This window comes from Somniosus microcephalus, chromosome 11 (genome assembly GCF_052327205.1).
Source record: "Somniosus microcephalus isolate GS21.2 chromosome 11, FLI_Smic_1.0, whole genome shotgun sequence".
Taxonomy (NCBI): Eukaryota; Metazoa; Chordata; class Chondrichthyes; order Squaliformes; family Somniosidae; genus Somniosus; species Somniosus microcephalus.
The window spans coordinates 7,226,981-7,247,706 of NC_140997.1; the positions used below are offsets into that span (position 1 = coordinate 7,226,981).

The window sequence follows — 20,726 nt, forward strand, 5'->3', positions numbered from 1 at the left end:
ACATCAGCATTGAAAATCCTTAAATAAAAGTATTTGTAATAAGAAGTTGCTAGAGGGCAACGTCTGTCATTAACGATGACTTAGACACGTTATCAGTTTCTCCTGTCTTTCAAAGGGGGCTCAACGAGGAAGTCACTTCCACAGCCGGTATTTGAATTCCTCCTCCCCCCCCGCAGACTGATGATATGAAAACTCTGCTAGATTTAAAGTTCATAAGTGAGATGGGTTTGTACCCGAGTGGGGAATCAAGAGCAGATGCTCACTTGGGTAGAACCCCGTCTTACTTATCAACTTGAACACGGCACTTCCATTTCTCACACTGACCTTGCAAGACAGGTGAGGTTAGTATACGTTGGTACATCAGAGAGTACATTTCCTACACCGGAGCTTATGCCTATTATTGGGATCTTTACTCTGTATCTAACCTGTGCTGTACCTGCCCTGGGAGTGTTTGATGGGACAGTGTAGAGGGAGCTTTACTCTGTATCTAACCCGTGCTGTACCTGCCCTGGGAGTGTTTGATGGGGCAGTGTAGAGGGAGCTTTACTCTGTATCTAACCTGTGCTGTACCTGCCCTGGGAGTGTTTGATGGGACAGTGTAGAGGGAGCTTTACTCTGTATCTAACCCCGTGCTGTACCTGCCCTGGGAGTGTTTGATGGGACAGTGTAGAGGGAGCTTTACTCTGTATCTAACCCGTGCTGTACCTGCCCTGGGAGTGTTTGATGGGACGGTGTAGAGGGAACTTTACTCTGTATCTAACTCGTTCTGTACCTGCCCTGGGAGTGTTTGATGGAACAGTGTAGAGGGAGCTTTACTCTGTATCTAACCCGTGCTGCACCTGCCCTGGGAGTGTTTGATGGGACAGTGTAGAGGGAGCTTTACTCTGTATCTAACCCCGTGCTGTACCTGCCCTGGGAGTGTTTGATGGGACAGTGTAGAGGGAGCTTTACTCTGTATCTAACTCGTTCTGTACCTGCCCTGGGAGTGTTTGATGGGACAGTGCAGAGGAAACTTTACTCTGTATCTAACCCCGTGCTGTACCTGCCCTGGGAATGTTTGATGGGACAGTGTAGAGGGAGCTTTACTCTGTATCTAACCCCGTGCTGTACCTGCCCTGGGAGTGTTTGATGGGACAGTGTAGAGGGAGCTTTACTCTGTATCTAACTCGTTCTGTACCTGCCCTGGGAGTGTTTGATGGGACCGTGTAGAGGGAGCTTTACTCTGTATCTAACCTGTGCTGTACCTGACCTGGGAGTGTTTGATGGGACAGTGCAGAGGGAGCTTTACTCTGTATCTAACCTGTGCTGTACCTGCCCTGGGAGTGTTTGATGGGACAGTGCAGAGGGAGCTTTACTCTATATCTAACCTGTGCTGTACCTGCCCTGGGAGTGTTTGATGGGACAGTGTAGAGGGAGCTTTACTCTGTATCTAACCCGTGCTGTACCTGCCCTGGGAGCGTTTGATGGGACAGTGTAGAGGGAGCTTTACTCTGTATCTAACCTGTGCTGTACCTGCCCTGGGAGTGTCTGGTTCTAACACTGGGTGCCAATAGACCCTGGTGTTCTATTCCACATCACTACCTTACCTTGGTAAACAGTTATTCCTGATGAGTGTGATTTTTCCTTTTTGTTAGGTTAGATGTGAAACATATTTTGCTTCAATTTGTTTTCAGTACGTGGAAGATTCCAAATTTGACCGCATTGATCTGGATCCAGTGACCGCGCTCTTTCAGACCATGTCTGGCCTGGCTCATCTGCATTCCCTTAATATTGGTAAGACCCTTCTCACATTCAATGTAGAATCTAAAAACATTACAGTCCATTCGGCCCATCAAGTTTACATTGGTGTTTCTGCTTATGACCCAGTCCAATCCCGCTCTCCCCCTCACTCCCCATACCCTTTAATATCCCACCCAGTCTAATCCCACTCCTGCTCACTCCCCGTACCCTTTAATATCCCACCCAGTCTAATCCCACTCTCCCCCTCCATCCCCGTACCCTTTAATATCCCACCCAGTCTAATCCCATTCTCCCGCTCACTCCCCGTACCCTTTAATATCCCACCCAGTCTAATCCCACTCTCCCGCTCACTCCCCGTACCCTTTAATATCCCACCCAGTCTAATCCCACTCTCCCCCTCACTCCCCGTACCCTTTAATATCCCACCCAGTCTAATCCCACTCTCCCCCTCACTCCCCGTACCCTTTAATATCCCACCCAGTCTAATCCCACTCTCCCGCTCACTCCCCACACCCTTTAATATCCCACCCAGTCTAATCCCACTCTCCCGCTCACTCCCCGTACCCTTTAATATCCCACCCAGTGTAATACCACTCTCTCCCTCCCTTTAATATCCTGCCCAGTCTAACCCCACTCTCCCTCACTCCCCACACCCTTTAATATCCCACCCAGTCTAATCTCACTCCCCGCACCCTTTAATATCCCACCCAGTCTAATCCCACTCTCCCCCTCACTCCCCGTACCCTTTAATATCCCACCCAGTCTAATCCCACTCTCCCCCTCCCTCCCCGTACCCTTTAATATCCCACCCAGTCTAATCCCACTCTGCTGCTCACTCCTCGTACCCTTTAATATCCCACCCAGTATAATACCACTCTCCCCCTCCCTTTAATATCCCACCCAGTCTAATCCTGCTCTCCTGCTCACTCCTCATACCCTTTAATCTTCCTCCTCTTCAAGCAACTATCTAAATCCCTTTTAAAAGAATTGATGAACTCTACTCACCGGCATGAACCTGTTGGGCCGAATAGCCTGTTTCTGTGCTGTGAAGACTTTGGGCTGGATTTTCCAAGCCCCGAGGAGGCGGGCATGGAGGCAGGACAGCCGGTAAAATCGGAGAAAGCGGGGGCGGATGGCAAACCCGTCCCCATCCCGCCTCCATGCCCATTTGCCAGGAGGCGGGAAGATGTGCAGCTTCAGGTCCCATCTCCTGGAGGCGGGAAAGGCATTTAATCCTTTTAACTGTCTGTTAACATGTAGTTAACGGGCAGAAAAAGGATTAATGCCGTTTTACGTTCACAGGTGAAGGCTTCCCGACCTCGGACAACCCCGCTGGGTTGGAGGAGACGTGGAGGAGGTCTGCGGCAGTCGGAGGCACCTGGAAGTAAGGTGTAGAGGTGAGTGATGGGTGCAAGTGTGGAGTGGTAAGTATGCAAGGTGAGTGGTAAGTTTAAAAAAGTGTTCACTTACCTTGTTTTCCTTCCATAGTCTTTAGCCGCGCTGGATGGGGAGAGCGGACATACTCCTTGTCAATTTAAGGTAATGGCTGATGGACCTTCCAATCCATCAGATGTGAAATTTACAAATTTGCAATGTTTGATGAGTCCTCACCACAAAGACTCATCAAACTAAAGAGAATGTCAGTGTTTGACAGCTTCACAGAGCTGTCAAACGCTGTCATTTCTTCTTTCAAGAAGTCTTGACAGATAGCATGTCTGACGTTGACGTGATCTGTCAGTGACTTCTTTCCTAATTGGCCTGCTGAGCCTGCAGGGCGGGCTTAACAAGCTCAATCAGGGGGAAATCCCTCGGAATGGTCAGGCGAGGATGGAGGCGGGACATTGACACGACAAGCAGCAGTCTCGCCTCCATTCACAAAACCCAGCACTATGTAATACTTCAGCAGCAGTTTATGGTAGAGAATCCCACATTCTAACCACCTTCTGTCCAAAGAAATGTTTTCTAACCTCCCCTTTAATTCTTTTAGTGATTATATCTTAAATGTACGGCTCTCGTTCGCTCTCCCTAAATGCTTCTGCCCTACTATCTCTCTCCCTTCACAAAACCTTCTCTTCTTTGACCACAACATTAGTCACTTCTACTAACCTTTCCCCCCCCTTCCATCACAACTGCGCATATCTGGTTGGCACTTCTGTGAAGTACTTTGGGACAAGTTGCTATGTGAAAGGTGCGAGTTGTGCTGTTGTTGGTCAAATCTGATCCTCTCCTTTTATTTCTGTCATTCTGGTTCCTAGTCCATCGCGATTTGAAACCACGCAACATCCTCATCTCCCTGCCAAACTCGCACGGGAAGGTGAGGGCAGTGATCTCGGACTTTGGCCTGTGTAAGAAACTCTCCGCTGGGCATCACAGTTTCAGCCTGCGCTCTGGTATACCAGGAACAGAGGGCTGGATCGCACCTGAGGTCTTAGTAGAGGAGCCTAAGGACAAGCCTGTAAGTGGCGGCGCAAAGATATTCCGTTTACCCTCAAAATTAAACACATTGCATAAAGATTAAAATGACATGGCTACAAAGCACATCTGGAAATAGCCCGTGGGTCAGACAGCAACTGACAGACTAAAGACAAGTTAACGTGTTGCTGGAGTTCTTCCTCAATCAGAACCTGTCACAACAGTGCTGACAAATGGCTTCTGTCCAAAAGGTTAACTTGTTTGTTCTCTCTTAGATGCCGACTAACCTGCTTTGTGTCTCCAGCATGTTCTGATTTATGTGGCTTACGTTTCAGCTGTAAGTTCATTGAATTGTGACAATTTCAATTATATGTCTGAAAAATACTGGCACTTTGAACCTCGACTCTATATCTGGCCAGCCTTCCCATATTAAAAGTGGCAGAGGCGCCAACGGCAAATTCTTTCAATGGAGGATGTGAACTGCCAGTGAGAGTCAGGACAGGTGAGCAGGGCTGACCCCAGGATTCAGGACAGGTGAGCAGGGCTGACCCCAGGATTCAGGACAGGTGAGCAGGGCTGACCCCAGGATTCAGGACAGGTGAGCAGGGGTGACCCCAGGATTCGGGACAGGTGAGCGGGGTGACCCTAGGATTCGGGACAGGTGAGCGGGGTGACCCTAGGATTCAGGACAGGTGAGCAGGGCGGACCCCAGGATTCAGGACAGGTGAGCAGGGCTGACCCCAGGATTCAGGACAGGTGAGCAGGGGTGACCCCAGGATTCAGGACAGGTGAGCAGGGGTGACCCCAGGATTCAGGACAGGTGAGCAGGGCTGACCCCAGGATTCAGGACAGGTGAGCAGGGGTGACCCCAGGATTCAGGACAGGTGAGCAGGGGTGACCCCAGGATTCAGGACAGGTGAGCGGGGTGACCCTAGGATTCGGGACAGGTGAGCGGGGTGACCCTAGGATTCAGGACAGGTGAGCAGGGGTGACCCCAGGATTCAGGACAGGTGAGCAGGGCTGACCCCAGGATTCAGGACAGGTGAGCAGGGCTGACCCCAGGATTCAGGACAGGTGAGCAGGGCTGACCCCAGGATTCAGGACAGGTGAGCAGGGGTGACCCCAGGATTCAGGACAGGTGAGCAGGGCTGACCCCAGGATTCAGGACAGGTGAGCAGGGCTGACCCCAGGATTCAGGACAGGTGAGCAGGGGTGACCCCAGGATTCAGGACAGGTGAGCAGGGGTGACCCCAGGATTCAGGACAGGTGAGCAGGGGTGACCCCAGGATTCAGGACAGGTGAGCAGGGGTGACCCCAGGATTCAGGACAGGTGAGCAGGGCTGACCCCAGGATTCAGGACAGGTGAGCAGGGGTGACCCCAGGATTCAGGACAGGTGAGCAGGGGTGACCCCAGGATTCAGGACAGGTGAGCAGGGGTGACCCCAGGATTCGGGACAGGTGAGCGGGGTGACCCCAGGATTCGGGACAGGTGAGCGGGGTGACCCTAGGATTCAGGACAGGTGAGCAGGGGTGACCCCAGGATTCAGGACAGGTGAGCAGGGCTGACCCCAGGATTCAGGACAGGTGAGCAGGGCTGACCCCAGGATTCAGGACAGGTGAGCAGGGGTGACCCCAGGATTCAGGACAGGTGAGCAGGGCTGACCCCAGGATTCAGGACAGGTGAGCAGGGGTGACCCCAGGATTCAAGACAGGTGAGCAGGGGTGACCCCAGGATTCAGGACAGGTGAGCAGGGCTGACCCCAGGATTCAGGACAGGTGAGCAGGGGTGACCCCAGGATTCGGGACAGGTGAGCGGAGTGACCCCAGGATTCAGGACAGGTGAGCAGGGGTGACCCCAGGATTCGGGACAGGTGAGCGGAGTGACCCCAGGATTCAGGACAGGTGAGCAGGGGTGACCCCAGGATTCGGGACAGGTGAGCGGAGTGACCCCAGGATTCAGGACAGGTGAGCAGGGCTGACCCCAGGATTCAGGACAGGTGAGCAGGGGTGACCCCAGGATTCGGGACAGGTGAGCGGAGTGACCCCAGGATTCAGGACAGGTGAGCAGGGCTGACCCCAGGATTCAGGACAGGTGAGCGGAGTGACCCCAGGATTCAGGACAGGTGAGCAGGGGTGACCCCAGGATTCGGGACAGGTGAGCGGAGTGACCCCAGGATTCAGGACAGGTGAGCAGGGGTGACCCCAGGATTCGGGACAGGTGAGCAGGGCTGACCCCAGGATTCAGGACAGGTGAGCAGGGGTGACCCCAGGATTCAGGACAGGTGAGCAGGGGTGACCCCAGGATTCAGGACAGGTGAGCGGGGTGACCCTAGGATTCGGGACAGGTGAGCGGGGTGACCCTAGGATTCAGGACAGGTGAGCAGGGGTGACCCCAGGATTCAGGACAGGTGAGCAGGGCTGACCCCAGGATTCAGGACAGGTGAGCAGGGCTGACCCCAGGATTCAGGACAGGTGAGCAGGGGTGACCCCAGGATTCAGGACAGGTGAGCAGGGGTGACCCCAGGATTCAGGACAGGTGAGCAGGGCTGACCCCAGGATTCAGGACAGGTGAGCAGGGCTGACCCCAGGATTCAGGACAGGTGAGCAGGGGTGACCCCAGGATTCAGGACAGGTGAGCAGGGGTGACCCCAGGATTCAGGACAGGTGAGCAGGGGTGACCCCAGGATTCAGGACAGGTGAGCAGGGGTGACCCCAGGATTCAGGACAGGTGAGCAGGGCTGACCCCAGGATTCAGGACAGGTGAGCAGGGGTGACCCCAGGATTCAGGACAGGTGAGCAGGGTGTGGTAAACCACTGTCATACCTGTCTGTGTCTGTATGTGTATTCCACTAGGTACAGGTCTGGACATGCCTCGGCTGACTCCTCCCACTATTCCAGGTATATAAGTGACTACCTCCCAGTCCCTTAGTATTCTGGACGGGTCGACCACTCGAGACAAGACCTTCATTCTTTAGTTAATAAAAGCCTGGTTGTTACTCGCTCAACCTCAGTCTTTTGAGTAATTGATGGCGCATCACAGGGGTGACCCCAGGATTCAGGACAGGTGAGCAGGGGTGACCCCAGGATTCGGGACAGGTGAGCGGGGTGACCCCAGGATTCGGGACAGGTGAGCGGGGTGACCCTAGGATTCAGGACAGGTGAGCAGGGGTGACCCCAGGATTCAGGACAGGTGAGCAGGGCTGACCCCAGGATTCAGGACAGGTGAGCGGAGTGACCCCAGGATTCAGGACAGGTGAGCAGGGGTGACCCCAGGATTCGGGACAGGTGAGCAGGGGTGACCCCAGGATTCAGGACAGGTGAGCAGGGGTGACCCCAGGATTCAGGACAGGTGAGCAGGGCTGACCCCAGGATTCAGGACAGGTGAGCAGGGCTGACCCCAGGATTCGGGACAGGTGAGCAGGGGTGACCCCAGGATTCGGGACAGGTGAGCGGAGTGACCCCAGGATTCAGGACAGGTGAGCAGGGGTGACCCCAGGATTCGGGACAGGTGAGCGGAGTGACCCCAGGATTCAGGACAGGTGAGCAGGGGTGACCCCAGGATTCGGGACAGGTGAGCGGAGTGACCCCAGGATTCAGGACAGGTGAGCAGGGCTGACCCCAGGATTCAGGACAGGTGAGCAGGGGTGACCCCAGGATTCGGGACAGGTGAGCGGAGTGACCCCAGGATTCAGGACAGGTGAGCAGGGCTGACCCCAGGATTCAGGACAGGTGAGCGGAGTGACCCCAGGATTCAGGACAGGTGAGCAGGGGTGACCCCAGGATTCGGGACAGGTGAGCGGAGTGACCCCAGGATTCAGGACAGGTGAGCAGGGGTGACCCCAGGATTCGGGACAGGTGAGCAGGGGTGACCCTAGGATTCGGGACAGGTGAGCAGGGGTGACCCCAGGATTCAGGACAGGTGAGCGGAGTGACCCCAGGATTCAGGACAGGTGAGCAGGGCTGACCCCAGGATTCAGGACAGGTGAGCCAGGGTGACATCAGGATTCAGGACAGGTGAGCAGGGCTGACCCCAGGATTCAGGACAGGTGAGCAGGGCTGACCCCAGGATTCAGGACAGGTGAGCAGGGGTGACCCCAGGATTCGGGACAGGTGAGCGGGGTGACCCCAGGATTCGGGACAGGTGAGCAGGGCTGACCCCAGGATTCAGGACAGGTGAGCAGGGGTGAGCCCAGGATTCAGGACAGGTGAGCGGGGTGACCCCAGGATTCAGGACAGGTGAGCAGGGCTGACCCCAGGATTCGGGACAGGTGAGCAGGGGTGACCCCAGGATTCAGGACAGGTGAGCGGGGTGACCCCAGGATTCAGGACAGGTGAGCAGGGGTGACCCCAGGATTCAGGACAGGTGAGCAGGGGTGACCCTAGGATTCGGGACAGGTGAGCGGGGTGACCCTAGGATTCGGGACAGGTGAGCAGGGCTGACAGCAGGATTCAGGACAGGTGAGCAGGGGTGACCCTAGGATTCGGGACAGGTGAGCAGGGGTGACCCCAGGATTCAGGACAGGTGAGCAGGGGTGACCCTAGGATTCAGGACAGGTGAGCAGGGGTGACCCCAGGATTCAGGACAGGTGAGCGGGGTGACCCCAGGATTCGGGACAGGTGAGCAGGGGCGACCCCAGGATTCGGGACAGGTGAGCAGGGCTGACCCCAGGATTCAGGACAGGTGAGCCAGGGTGACATCAGGATTCAGGACAGGTGAGCAGGGGTGACCCCAGGATTCAGGACAGGTGAGCAGGGCTGACCCCAGGATTCGGGACAGGTGAGCAGGGGTGACCCCAGGATTCAGGACAGGTGAGCAGGGGTGACCCCAGGATTCGGGACAGGTGAGCAGGGCTGACCCCAGGATTCAGGACAGGTGAGCAGGGCTGACCCCAGGATTCGGGACAGGTTAGCAGGGCTGACCCCAGGATTTGGGACAGGTGAGCAGGGGTGACCCCAGGATTCGGGACAGGTGAGCATGGGTGACCCCAGGATTCGGGACAGGTGAGCAGGGGTGACCCCAGGATTCGGGACAGGTGAGCAGGGGTGACCCCAGGATTCGGGACAGGTGAGCAGGGCTGACCCCAGGATTCGGGACAGGTGAGCAGGGCTGACCCCAGGATTCGGGACAGGTGAACAGGGCTGACCCCAGGATTCAGGACAGGTGAGCAGGGCTGACCCCAGGATTCGGGACAGGTGAGCAGGGCTGACCCCAGGATTCGGGACAGGTGAGCAGGGGTGACCCCAGGATTCGGGACAGGTGAGCATGGGTGACCCCAGGATTCGGGACAGGTGAGCAGGGCTGACCCCAGGAGTGGGTTACTAACCCATTTAAGCAGTAAGTGATGCTTGGCATGAGGAGCTTTTAAAATGGGCAGGAGAATACTGGTTTTACAATAAAAGGACCAAAATGTTGTAACTAAATTGACTTGTTTGTGTACTGTGTATGTCAGAACCACTCAAAATATAACACTGCCATTTTCCCAACAGACAAATGCAATCGACATTTTCTCAGCAGGCTGTGTCTTTTACTATGTTGTTTCTGAGGGGAAACATCCATTTGGTGATTCGTTCAGGCGGCAGAGCAACATCTCATTAGGGAAGTACACTTTAGAGCATTTCGAGCAAGAGACACATGGTAAGAAATGATTTATTTTTTGCTTATGATTCTAGCCCGGATTTTGCAGCTCCCCACCATCATCAGCGCTGGGAATGGCTGGCTGCTACTGCAAGCTAGCCAGAAACAAACTGAGCTGCAACTTTCTCCACCTGTTAGTTTAAATAATTAGCAGAGTCGCCCAAGGCACAGCTTTGGCCTTAGGCTGGCAGTTAGCCTAATGAGAGAGCTGGAAAGTCTGGCTAGCAGTTCAACAACATTTATGTAGCACATTCAACAACCCAAGGCGCTTAACAATAGCGATGTCAATAAAAAAAACATTTTTGACAACGAGCCACATAAGGAGATATTGGGACAGGTGACCAAAAGTTTGGTCAAAGAAGTAGATTTTAAGGAGTGTTTTAAAGGAGGAAAGAGAGGTTGAGGATCGAAGAGGTTTAGGGAGGAAATTCCAGAGCTCAGGGCCCAGGCAGCTGAAAGCACATAGAAACATAGAAGATAGGAGCAGGAGTAGGCCATTCGGCCCCTCGAGCCTGCTCCGCCATTCAATGAGATCATGGCTGATCATCCAAACCCTAGCACCCGGTCCCTACACTGACAGCCATCCCACCCAAGCCCTATCCCCGTAACCCCACGTATTTAATCCCCCCTAACACTAAGGGCCAATTTTTATCATGGCCAATCAACCTAACCCGCACATCTTTGGACTGTGGGAGGAAACCGGAGCACCCGGAGGAAACCCACGCAAACACGGGGAGAATGTGCAAACTCCACACAGACGGTCACCCGAGGCCGGATTTGAACCCGGGTCCCTGGCGCTGTGAGGCAACAGTGCTAACCACTATGCCCAATGGTGGAGCGATTAAAGTCGGGGATGCACAAGAGGCCAGAATTGGAGGAGCGCAGCGATCTCGGAGGGTTGTAGGGCTGGAGGAGGTTACAGAGATAGGCAGGGGCGAGGCCATGGAGAGATTTGAAAACAAAGATGAGGATTTTAAAATTGAGGCGTTGTCGGACCAGGAGCTAGTGAAGGTCAGCAAGCACAGGGGTGATGGGTGAACGAGATTTGGAACGAGTTGAGATACGGGCAGCAGAGTTTTGGATGAGTAAGTTTATGTAGTTTACGTATTCAGATGCGATCACTGAAAATATTGTTTCAACCTTGTTCAAATGGATTTGAAACATTTGTCAGCTTTTGCAGGGCTGTCAGGGAAGGGTGGAAATGATCATGTCCCTTGAAAGGATCGACTGGAGTAAACGCTTAATGCAGCAGTGACCGTCACACCCACATGAATGTCCCTGTAGTCCAAATTGTCTGGAGGTCAGCGTCCAGGAGATGGCACAGCTCTGCGACAGCCTCTGTGGTGAAACGGAGGTGCCAAAGACTAGTGCCCTCTCACATGCCCAGGAATGACTGCCTGGGCCAGTAAGTGCAGGTCCTGGGGTACATAATGCACAAGGTACATTTGCAGCGACCTTTCTTCTCCCCTCAAGATCCGCTCCCCCTCTTCCAAATGCAGGTGTGGTGTTGGAACCCCAGAGTGATGCCCACCCTGGCTTGCCTTGCTCGCTGCAGGAGAAATAGTTGCTTCAAGCGAGAATGTGGAAGAAAAGGTGCTGCAAAGTATTGCAATACAAAAAAGAAATCAGACGGAAACATCAGCAGAAATGAATACACTAATGGAAACGCAGACAAAGCAGTATAATGAGCCAGAAGATAGTAACTGTCCCACAGAATTCTTTACCTCAAAATACAGAGCGCTGAGAATCAGCGAGCGGGATTGCACATCCTGTGCTGCCACCAGCAGAGCTTCACAAAACAAGGCCGTATAAATTGGCTCCGTTCCCCTAGGAGAAGCATTGTTGGTGAGGGCCTCGATTTGACATTGTTCCCTCTGTCACTTTCCCTCAACTCTGACTTCTTGCTCAGATAGAAACAGGAGAAAATAGAAGCAGGAGTCGGCCCTTTGAGCCTGCTCCGCCATTCAATATGATCATGGCTGATCCTCTATCTCAATACCATGTTCCCACTCTCTCCCCATACCCCTTGATGCCTTTTGTGTCCAGAAATCTATATTTTCTCCTTCTTAAATATATTCAGTGACTTGGCCTCCACAGCCTTCTGTGGTAGAGAATTCCACAGGTTCACCACTCTCTGAGTGAAGAAATTTCTCCTCATCTCAGTCCTAAATGTCCTACCCTGTATCCTGAGACTGTGACCCCTCGTTCTAGATCCCCCAGCCAGGGGAAACATCCTCCCTGCATCCAGTCTGTCTAGCCCTGTCAGAATTTTATACGTTTCAATGAGATCCCCTCTCATTCTTCTAAGCTCTAGTGAATACAGGCCTAGTCGACCCAATCTCTCCTCATACGACAGTCCTGACGAGTAGTTCTGAGCTCCCCGACGGCTCGCTGAGTAAGTTCACCACCCACCGCGATAACTGAGCCAGCAGCCTGCCAGGCTCAAACTGCTTACCCGTGCTGACCCCAGTCGCTTGATCTTAGTTGGGGCAGTAATTGACCTGATGCAGCTGCACGAACTAAGGGGGGGGTGAAATCAAACAAGGTCCCCTGCTCCTCATCGCTGTTCAGTGACCCCTGTTGGAATGTGCACGCATGTACATGTGTAAACAGAGGATTGGGCCCGGCTGTGATGCCCCCACAGTCCAATAGCTGATATGAATTTAAAATTGAAAAAACTGTTATATATGTTGGTATCACTTTTTATATTTTATAGAGAATGTTGTGGGTAGACACCTAATTGAACAAATGATCAGTGAGAACCCCCAGCAGCGTCCCTGCATTCAGTGCGTCCTGAAACATCCCTTCTTCTGGACTAAAGAAAAGCAGCTTCAATTCTTTCAGGTAACTTCCTCCCGGGGGAGAATCAACCACTCAGTGAGGCCCACATGAAGTGGTTGGAGGGTGAAAAGGAAGGATATGTACCGAAGTACCTCGGAAGGACTGGTTTTCCCAATGTTCCTTTGACACAGAGCCTTGCCCACCAGGACTGCAGATCAAGAAATCCCAGGGTTGCTTGTCACGTTTCTCCGTTCTTTAATTTTATTGGATGGGAAATCAGGGGAAGCATGCCCCCGATTTCACACTGCACGCTCCCAGTGGGTGAGGCTCAGCTCCGGGAGCACCTGTTTGGAAAACCCACCCTACTAAATCTTACAGAGGAAGTGGACGACACTTACTTTGCCTGTCAGTCACTGTGTTCGTGACTATTAATCCGATTGCCAGGGACCATTTGTTTAGAACTGTGTCTGACGGATCAGAACTTAATGCCATAGATGAGCAGCATTGTCCACAATACACCGTTCCCATTCATTTATACCCGTGTCCCACTCATTCAGGCTACCTGGGTTTCATTTCCTGATTGAAAAATCACAGGTTAACGATGGCACTTGGAGATGAATTCTTGTGTGATATCATCCCTGAGAGTGATGTATAATTCTCCTTTAACTGGAGATAAAAAGGAAAAGAAAGAGGAATGTTGGAATCTGAAATAAATTAACAGGCAAAGTGTTGGAAACACACAGGAGATTAGCCAGCACCTGAAGCAGGACAGAAAGGATAATGTTATAAGAGCATAAGAAATAGGAGCAGGAGTCGGCCATTCGGCCCCTCGAGCCTGCTCCGCCATTCACTAAGATCATGGCTGATCTTCTACCTCATCTCCACTTTCCTGCACTATCCCCATATCCCTTGATTCCCTTAATATTCAAAAATCTAGCGCTCTCTGTCTTGAATATACTCAATGACTGAGCCTCCACAGCCCTCTGGGGTAGAGAATTCTAAAGATTCACCGCCCTCTGAGTGAAGAAATTTCTCCTCATCTCAGTCCTAAATGGCTGACCCCTTATCCTGAGACTGTGACCCCTGGTTCTAGACTCCCCAGTCAGGGGAAACATCCTCCCTGCATCTACCCTGTCAAGCCCCTGTCAGAATGTTCTGACCCTCCGGAGGGCCACACTCCACCGAAACATCAACTCATTCTCTTTCAGATGCTGACTGACCTGCTGTACATTTCCTGTTTCCTTCCCTCACTGAAGTGGGAGGAATTTGAACTGCATGAACACAGGCTCCACACCCGCATAACTCCGCTGGAATTCATAGTAGTTTGTTAATTTCACTATCAGCCCAGGTATTCTGAACTAGATCGGCTGGGAAATATATTAATTATAATCTAATGGTGACTCCAGTCACAGTGCAGCATTGGGTTAATGTCGTAACATTTAATGTCCCACAGCCACTGTGGCTTCAGTCTGCCAGAGTAGCTACAAATTTTATCCTTGTAACTGAGATAAGAACATAAGAATGAGGAGCAGGAGTGGGCCATACGGCCCCTCGAGCCTGCTCCACCATTCAATAACATCATGGCTGATCTTTGACCTCAACTCCACTTTTCCGCCTGATCCCCATATCCCTTGATTCCCCTCGGGTCCAATTTATCTATCGATCTCAGCCTTGAATATACTCACCAATTCAGCATCCACAATCCTTTGGGGTAAAGAATTCCAAAGATTCACAACCCTCTGAGTGAAGAAATTCCTCCTCCTCTCGGTCTTAAATGGCCGACCCCTTATCCTGAACATCGATTGGATTTTCTATTTAAATTGTGTGGGTTTAAGTCCGTCAAACACAGAGAAAGCTCTGAAGCCAGCAGATGGGTGTGGTAGTGTAGTGGTTATGTTACTGGACTAGTAATCCGTTAGTGTAGTGGTTAATGCTAACTTGGCATGAACCAGGGATTGAGCCTGGGACGTCTTGGTCGGTACAGACTCCGACTAATCTCTGGGATGTGCCTTTACCCACTAGGCCATTGGTACAGTACAGATTTTAAGGTCTGTTGAAGTCAGATTACATCCTGTCCGGTTGGACTGATTGTGATTTTATGGTTTCAGATTTTGAGCCTGGGACCACTCGTGTTCCTAATAGGCACAGCCTGAAACATACCAAAAGGTGGGATATAGATAGACTGAGTGAGTGGGCAGTAAGGTGGCAGATGGAGTATAATGTAGGGAAATGTGAGGTTATTCACTTTGGTAGGAAGAATAGAAAAACAGAATATTTTTTAAATGGTGAGAAACTTTCAAATGTTGGTGTTCAGAGAGATTTGGGTGTCCTTGTGCAAGAAACACAGAAAGCTAGCATACAGGTACAGCAAGCAATAAGGAAGGCAAATGGCATGTTGGCCTTTATTGCAAGGGGGTTGGAGTATAAGAGTAAGGAAGTCTTGCTACAATTGTACAGGGCCTTGGTGAGACCACCTGGAGTACTGGGCACAGTTTGGGTCTCCTTATCTAAGGAAGGATATACTTGCCTTGGAGGCGGTGCAACGAAGGTTCACTGGATTGATTCCTGGGATGAGATGGCTGTCCTATGAGGAGAGATTGAGTAGAATGGGCCGATACTCTCTGGAGTTTAGAAGAATGAGAGGTGATCTCATTGAAACATACAAGATTCTGAGGGGGATTGACAGGGTAGATGCGAAGAGGTTGTTTCCCCTGGCTGGAGAGTCTAGAACTAGGGGCCATAGTCTCAGGATAAGGCCATTTAAGATTGAGATGAGGAGGACTTTCTTCACTCAGAGGGTTGTGAATCTTTGGAATTCTCTGCCCCCGAGGGCTGTGGAGGCTGAGTCATTGAGTATATTCAAGGCTGAGATCGATAGATTTTTGGACTCAAGGGGAATCGAGGGAAATGGAGATCGGGCGGGAAAGTGGAGTTGAGATCGATGATCAGCCATGATCTTATTGAATGGGGGAGCTGCTTTGAGGGGCCATGTGGCCGACTCCTGCTCCTAATTCTTCTGTTCTTATGAAACATAACACTGGTGAGTTATTGTACTGAAATGCCACGTTCAACGATTGCTTTGTGTTGTATTAGGATGTGAGTGACCGGATCGAAAAGGAACCATCAGAAGGGCCAATAGTTGGTAGATTGGAGTGCGGTGGAAGAATGGTGGTGAGAACAAACTGGAGGATGCACATCACCGTCCCTCTGCAAACAGGTGAGGTACCCAGCACGGCCGATGATGCTGTTTAACGCTGGTAATTCACAGTTATAAATACAGCAACCACTCGGTTTACAGTGTGATTGTTTTTTTCTTTGTTCTTCCCAAGACTTGAGGAAGTTTCGAACGTACAAAGGAAACTCTGTGCGTGATCTTCTCCGAGCCATGAGAAACAAGGTGAGGAACAGGCTTTACTGTTAGCCCCAACAAAAACCTTACACTCAGATAGTGTCTGTAACGTAGAGAAACATCCCAAAGGGCTTTGAGCATCAAGCGAGAGTTAGAAGAGTCAGGGGAGGTGACCAACGCCATGTTTAAAGGGGTAGGTTTAAGGAGGCTTTTGGACATGGGGAGAGATGTGGCAAGACAGAAGGGAATCCCGGGGAGTAGGCCTGCAGTAGCTGACGGCTTTACCTTGGACTGAGGACGGATGCACAGCAGAATAAACTTTCAAAAGCAGAGATTGTGAGCTGGTACGTTAGGTTGGAGAGTTTGTCAAGATACATGTCGTCAATAACACAAATAAAAATTAACAAAAGTATACATTTTGAAAAATGGTCTGCTGTAGATTTACTGTGCATCAATTAAGACCCATTCAGTGTCACCTGATACTATTGTTTACCTCAGACTTAATTAGGGTCTTGTGTGAAACTAGTTTGGGTGGTTCCCAATCTAGTCCATAGAGCAAAGAAGGCTAAGAGGAGATTTGATCGAGATGTTTAAAATCATGAGGGGTTTAGATAGAGTCAATAAAGAGAAACTGTTTCCATTGGCTGAAGGGTCGATTACCAGAGGGCACAGATTTAAGGTGATTGGCAAAAGAACCAGAGGCGACAGGAGGAAAAACTTTTTTACACAACAAGTGGTTAGGATTTGGAATGTGCTGCCTGATGGGCGGTGGATACAGATTCAATAGTAACCTTCAAAAGGGAATTGGAGAAATACTAGGAGAAAAAATTGCTGGGCTCTGGGGGAAGAGCGGGGGAGTGGGACTAACTGGATCGCTCTTCGAAAGAGCCGGCGCAGACTCGATGGGCCGAATGGCCTCATTCTGTGCTGAACTATTCTATGAGGCATAGGCTAACAGCATAAGACAGCCCCTAATGAAGCGCTAAATGTCAAGGATGACTGGTGTGGGAAATGGAAAAATGTCACACTGGTGCAGCAGGGAGCACATCTGAGTTTAAGCAGAGTGGAGGGAACTTTGCTCTGCATTTGGTTGTATTATACTTGACATAGGAGCCCTGATGCTGCCGCTGGGTGCTGGAAATGGAAAGTGTTCCAATCCCCAGTCTGGTCCTCACTTGCCTCTCGATGAGCATAAAAACATATACATGTGTTTGTTCTACACATCAGATTACAGTTTTAATAGTTTTAAGGATTGTTTTCACAAATCTGTTGTAAAAATGGCTCTTCACAGAAACATCACTACCACGAGCTGCCACTGGAGGTACAGGAGACACTGGGAGAGCTACCTGACCAGTTCGTGCAGTACTTCACATTGCGATTCCCAAACTTGCTGTTGCACACACACAACGCACTGCGGATATGCAGCCACGAGAGGCTCTTTCACCTGTACTATCATCGGGGAGCTGGAGACGGGAACAAATGAACCACTGTACTCCCCTGCACTTCACCTGTGCCAGAGTAAAGACTTTGCAGAGCCAGAGAGGTAGGAAGAAATGCCCACAGGCATGCTTGTGCTATCCTTCTGTGGAACTGAAGGAAGTGCTCCTGAAGCTGAGGTGCTTCATGTAGAAAAACAAGACTATATCCACAGAGAACGGGAGAAACCTGGCTCACTTAATCCCTTCACTGGCACAAACTTGTCTATGCTTGGAAGCTTCCATCCCACCCCAACAGTACCAACCTGTTTTGCCAACACTTTATGGGTAAGATTGGACAGGAGTCCCATAGAAATTGTTCACCGCAGATTGGGAGATGGCTCTGCTAAAATTCACACCCAGGGTGGTATATTACCAGGTGGCCAAATGGACTGTCGAGCAGGAAGGAGAGGCGTTGAGACGCAAGGGAGCGAAAACTGACCCATAACACTGCAGCACCCTCTAGCAATGACCCCAACACTGCGGGGGGGGGGGGAACTGTCTGTCTCTCCCGGTTAAGGAGGGCCGACTGTGTGCTGGAGGCATAGTCGGGGGGAAATGGGCAGGTGTAAAACAAAAAGATGCTCCCGTGAACAGAATTGACTAATCAAGAAGCTTGTGCCAGATAGCCACCGACTGATGCAGAGGTTAAAACCAGAGGGCAGCAGGTAAAAGGTGCCAGAACAACAGATTGTTTCATTACATGTATTTATAGTTTCAAACTGTAAGAATGGTTTCTTTAATAACAAAGAATCATGATCAGGAGGGCGACAAGTTGACAAGAACCTTAAGCTTTGTCACTAACTCAAAAGGGAAGCGAGATGGTCCAGCTCGCCGTACAATGTTGGAACAGTGTAGTCGATTCTGGAAAGCCATCACACTGCACCGTTGATTTGTGAAGACTCTGATCGTTGTGACACTAGCCACAAATGTTTACAGGATAACATTAGCGCAACATGACCTCACACCAGTGCCTTGGAGGGGTGTCTTCTACAGAGACTATTTTCATATAGATTAATTAATACAACCAGCTTTTAAATTTTTTAAAAAATTATATCCGACCAAAGTAATTTTTCACATCAGTAAATGCTTTACGGTCCTCTAATGTCTATAAGCATTGCCGTCATTTCCTGAAGCCATTGAGGCCTGGCTGGGTTGCAATTTCAGGAAGCGGGGGAGCAGTGGTAGCAATCAGGAGCAGGAAGCATGGAGCTGACCCCCCCCCCCCAGCTGATATCAGCTAACTCGGCTCAAACCATGAGCGCTGCCGCTCCTGCGTGGCTCAGCTACTTCCCCCGATTTAAAACACAGCACTGCACAATTGGGAGTGTGCATACTGTGTCTAACACAGTAGCCTGAGCTGCTGTCGGATTACGCTTTGCACTAGTGGTTTGTGTAATGCTGGATGGTGTGAGAGAGAGACAGTGATTTTAGTATATATTTTTAAAATAGTACAATTGAAAAATCAAAGTGCCAAAGATTTGGGGGTGGGTGAAAAATGGGTTGCTGTGGAGGAATGGGTTGTTTGTAGGAATAGTTGCAATAAGGGTTTATTAAACACTGGAAATTTTCTGAAGTGCAATACCTTTAGTCTACAAAATAAAATGGTCTATTGGCACTCTGTACAGTAAAGTGAGCTTTTGCTGGCTGTTTTGTAGGTTGTAAGTTGTTTAATCATAATCAACTTTGTCATTGTTAGTGCACAAGTGCAGTACACTGACCTTAGCTGGGTGCTTGACACATTTGCCCTGTCCGTTCCTGACACACTTGCACCATTAGTTCTCGCTGGCGCTGCAGTTCCTAACGCACTTACACCATCAATTCTTGTTGAATTTGGCCAGTTTACAGTAAATCTCGCTGGCTGGATGAGTTCTGTGCATGGGGAACCGGCAGTGGAAGCATGCCGGTAAGGCCGGTGTATAAAGAGCTGTGCTTTCTGCTGTAGCTGGTAGCCACTGCTGTAAACATTTGCCTCTTAGCTCCAAGGCCATAGTCACTCAGCCTAGCCTACCTCATACAACCACAGCTTGTTCATTTAAGGCTCAAAAGTCCCAAAGGAATGATGAAAATGAGTGCCAATTAGGAGCAAGTGAAATATCTTTACTGGTGGTGGCAAGATGTGGGTATTCCTTAACTCAGGAGCGAGGGGTCTCGGAGGTGGTGGGCTTTCTGGGGAGGCGAGGAATAGTAACAGTAACATCACACCCGTGAGATACCCCTTCAGTGCTACATTACTGCTTATGGTAGTGAAGCCTTGTAATAAATGCTAAAAAGCTGTTACTTTGTTATTGCAAAAACAAGCTTTGCACTCCAGTAAGATGGCTCCAGCTGGACCAGTGTTAGTGAGTAAAGGACACAAATGACATTAAGTGGCAGGAGTGTAATTCTGGTGGTGACTGGGAGTTGGGTTGCCAGCAGGCAGGTGGAGAGGTCTCCCAAGGCCCAGGATTCCCCCACACCACTTCGCACGGGGTGGGGGGGGGGGGGGGGGGGGAAACGTAGCAGAAAAAATCACCACTACAATGCCCACGATTCTCCCCCCTCAACAGAAAGAAAATTGTGGGAATTTGGAATTTTTCCAGGCAGCTGGTCCCACTAAATCACAGCGAACCCGTTACTGGATCGCACCAAGTCACACTAAAGAGCTGGTGTGGGGTGTGGCCCATCAGGGCCGTGGGACCCTGCCCCATTGCACAGTCTATTACTCCCTATCCCATTCAGACACTGTTCTGAACACAAATTAATAATGCCAATGTTTAAAAGTGTTTTAAGCAACACTGCCAATGTAGTCTAGCACCTAACTTCAATAGAGCAGGTAGACAAATGAACATATGGCTTGGTTATTTTATACAAATAGAAACCTTTTAGTGCTTCTGTTTTATTTAAGTTTATCTTTGAAATGTTGATTGTATATAGATGAGTTTACATTGTAAATAAACCAGCAGAAAAATCCTTTTTTGTATTAAAGGCAGAGGGTAAATAAATTTCTAACTACCAGGCCTGCTGGACTTTGTTGTAGAAACACACTTTCTCTACATGGGCAATGCAACATGCCTCACACACCGGGTGAATTGAATGTACCACACAGATTGTTACGGTTGCACTGGTTTAAAATCACTCACCGCTCCTGTAAATGGACCTGATGTACCTGCACTCCAGATGCCTGACCCGATCAGAACGAATTTTAGAGGGGTCCTTCAACAGTCACTAGGCATCCACCTGGACATCTGTGAAAAGGAGGGTCCCCTGCATTTAGCAGTGGGACCAACGCCTGTGAACAGCAGCAAATTGCTCTGCTAAAATGGCAAGTTGCACTCACTCATTCTACCTCAAT

The 20,726-nt window shown here is 50.6% G+C and overlaps 1 protein-coding gene across 3 annotated transcripts in view; it reads left to right on the plus strand.

Moving 5' to 3' along the window:
- Positions 1 to 20,391, plus strand: part of ern2 (endoplasmic reticulum to nucleus signaling 2) — an 81,126-nt gene extending 60,735 nt beyond the window's left edge. For all 3 annotated transcript variants that reach the window (XM_086000081.1, XM_086000082.1, XM_086000083.1), the window contains 7 exons: positions 1,674 to 1,773; positions 3,996 to 4,195; positions 9,640 to 9,787; positions 12,504 to 12,631; positions 15,662 to 15,785; positions 15,898 to 15,965; positions 17,209 to 20,391. In XM_086000081.1, coding sequence (XP_085856207.1) covers positions 1,674 to 1,773; positions 3,996 to 4,195; positions 9,640 to 9,787; positions 12,504 to 12,631; positions 15,662 to 15,785; positions 15,898 to 15,965; positions 17,209 to 17,400 — 960 coding nt within the window. In that variant the 3' untranslated portion in view covers positions 17,401 to 20,391. The remainder of the gene's footprint in view (positions 1 to 1,673; positions 1,774 to 3,995; positions 4,196 to 9,639; positions 9,788 to 12,503; positions 12,632 to 15,661; positions 15,786 to 15,897; positions 15,966 to 17,208) is intronic.
- Positions 20,392 to 20,726: the final 335 nt, after the last annotated feature.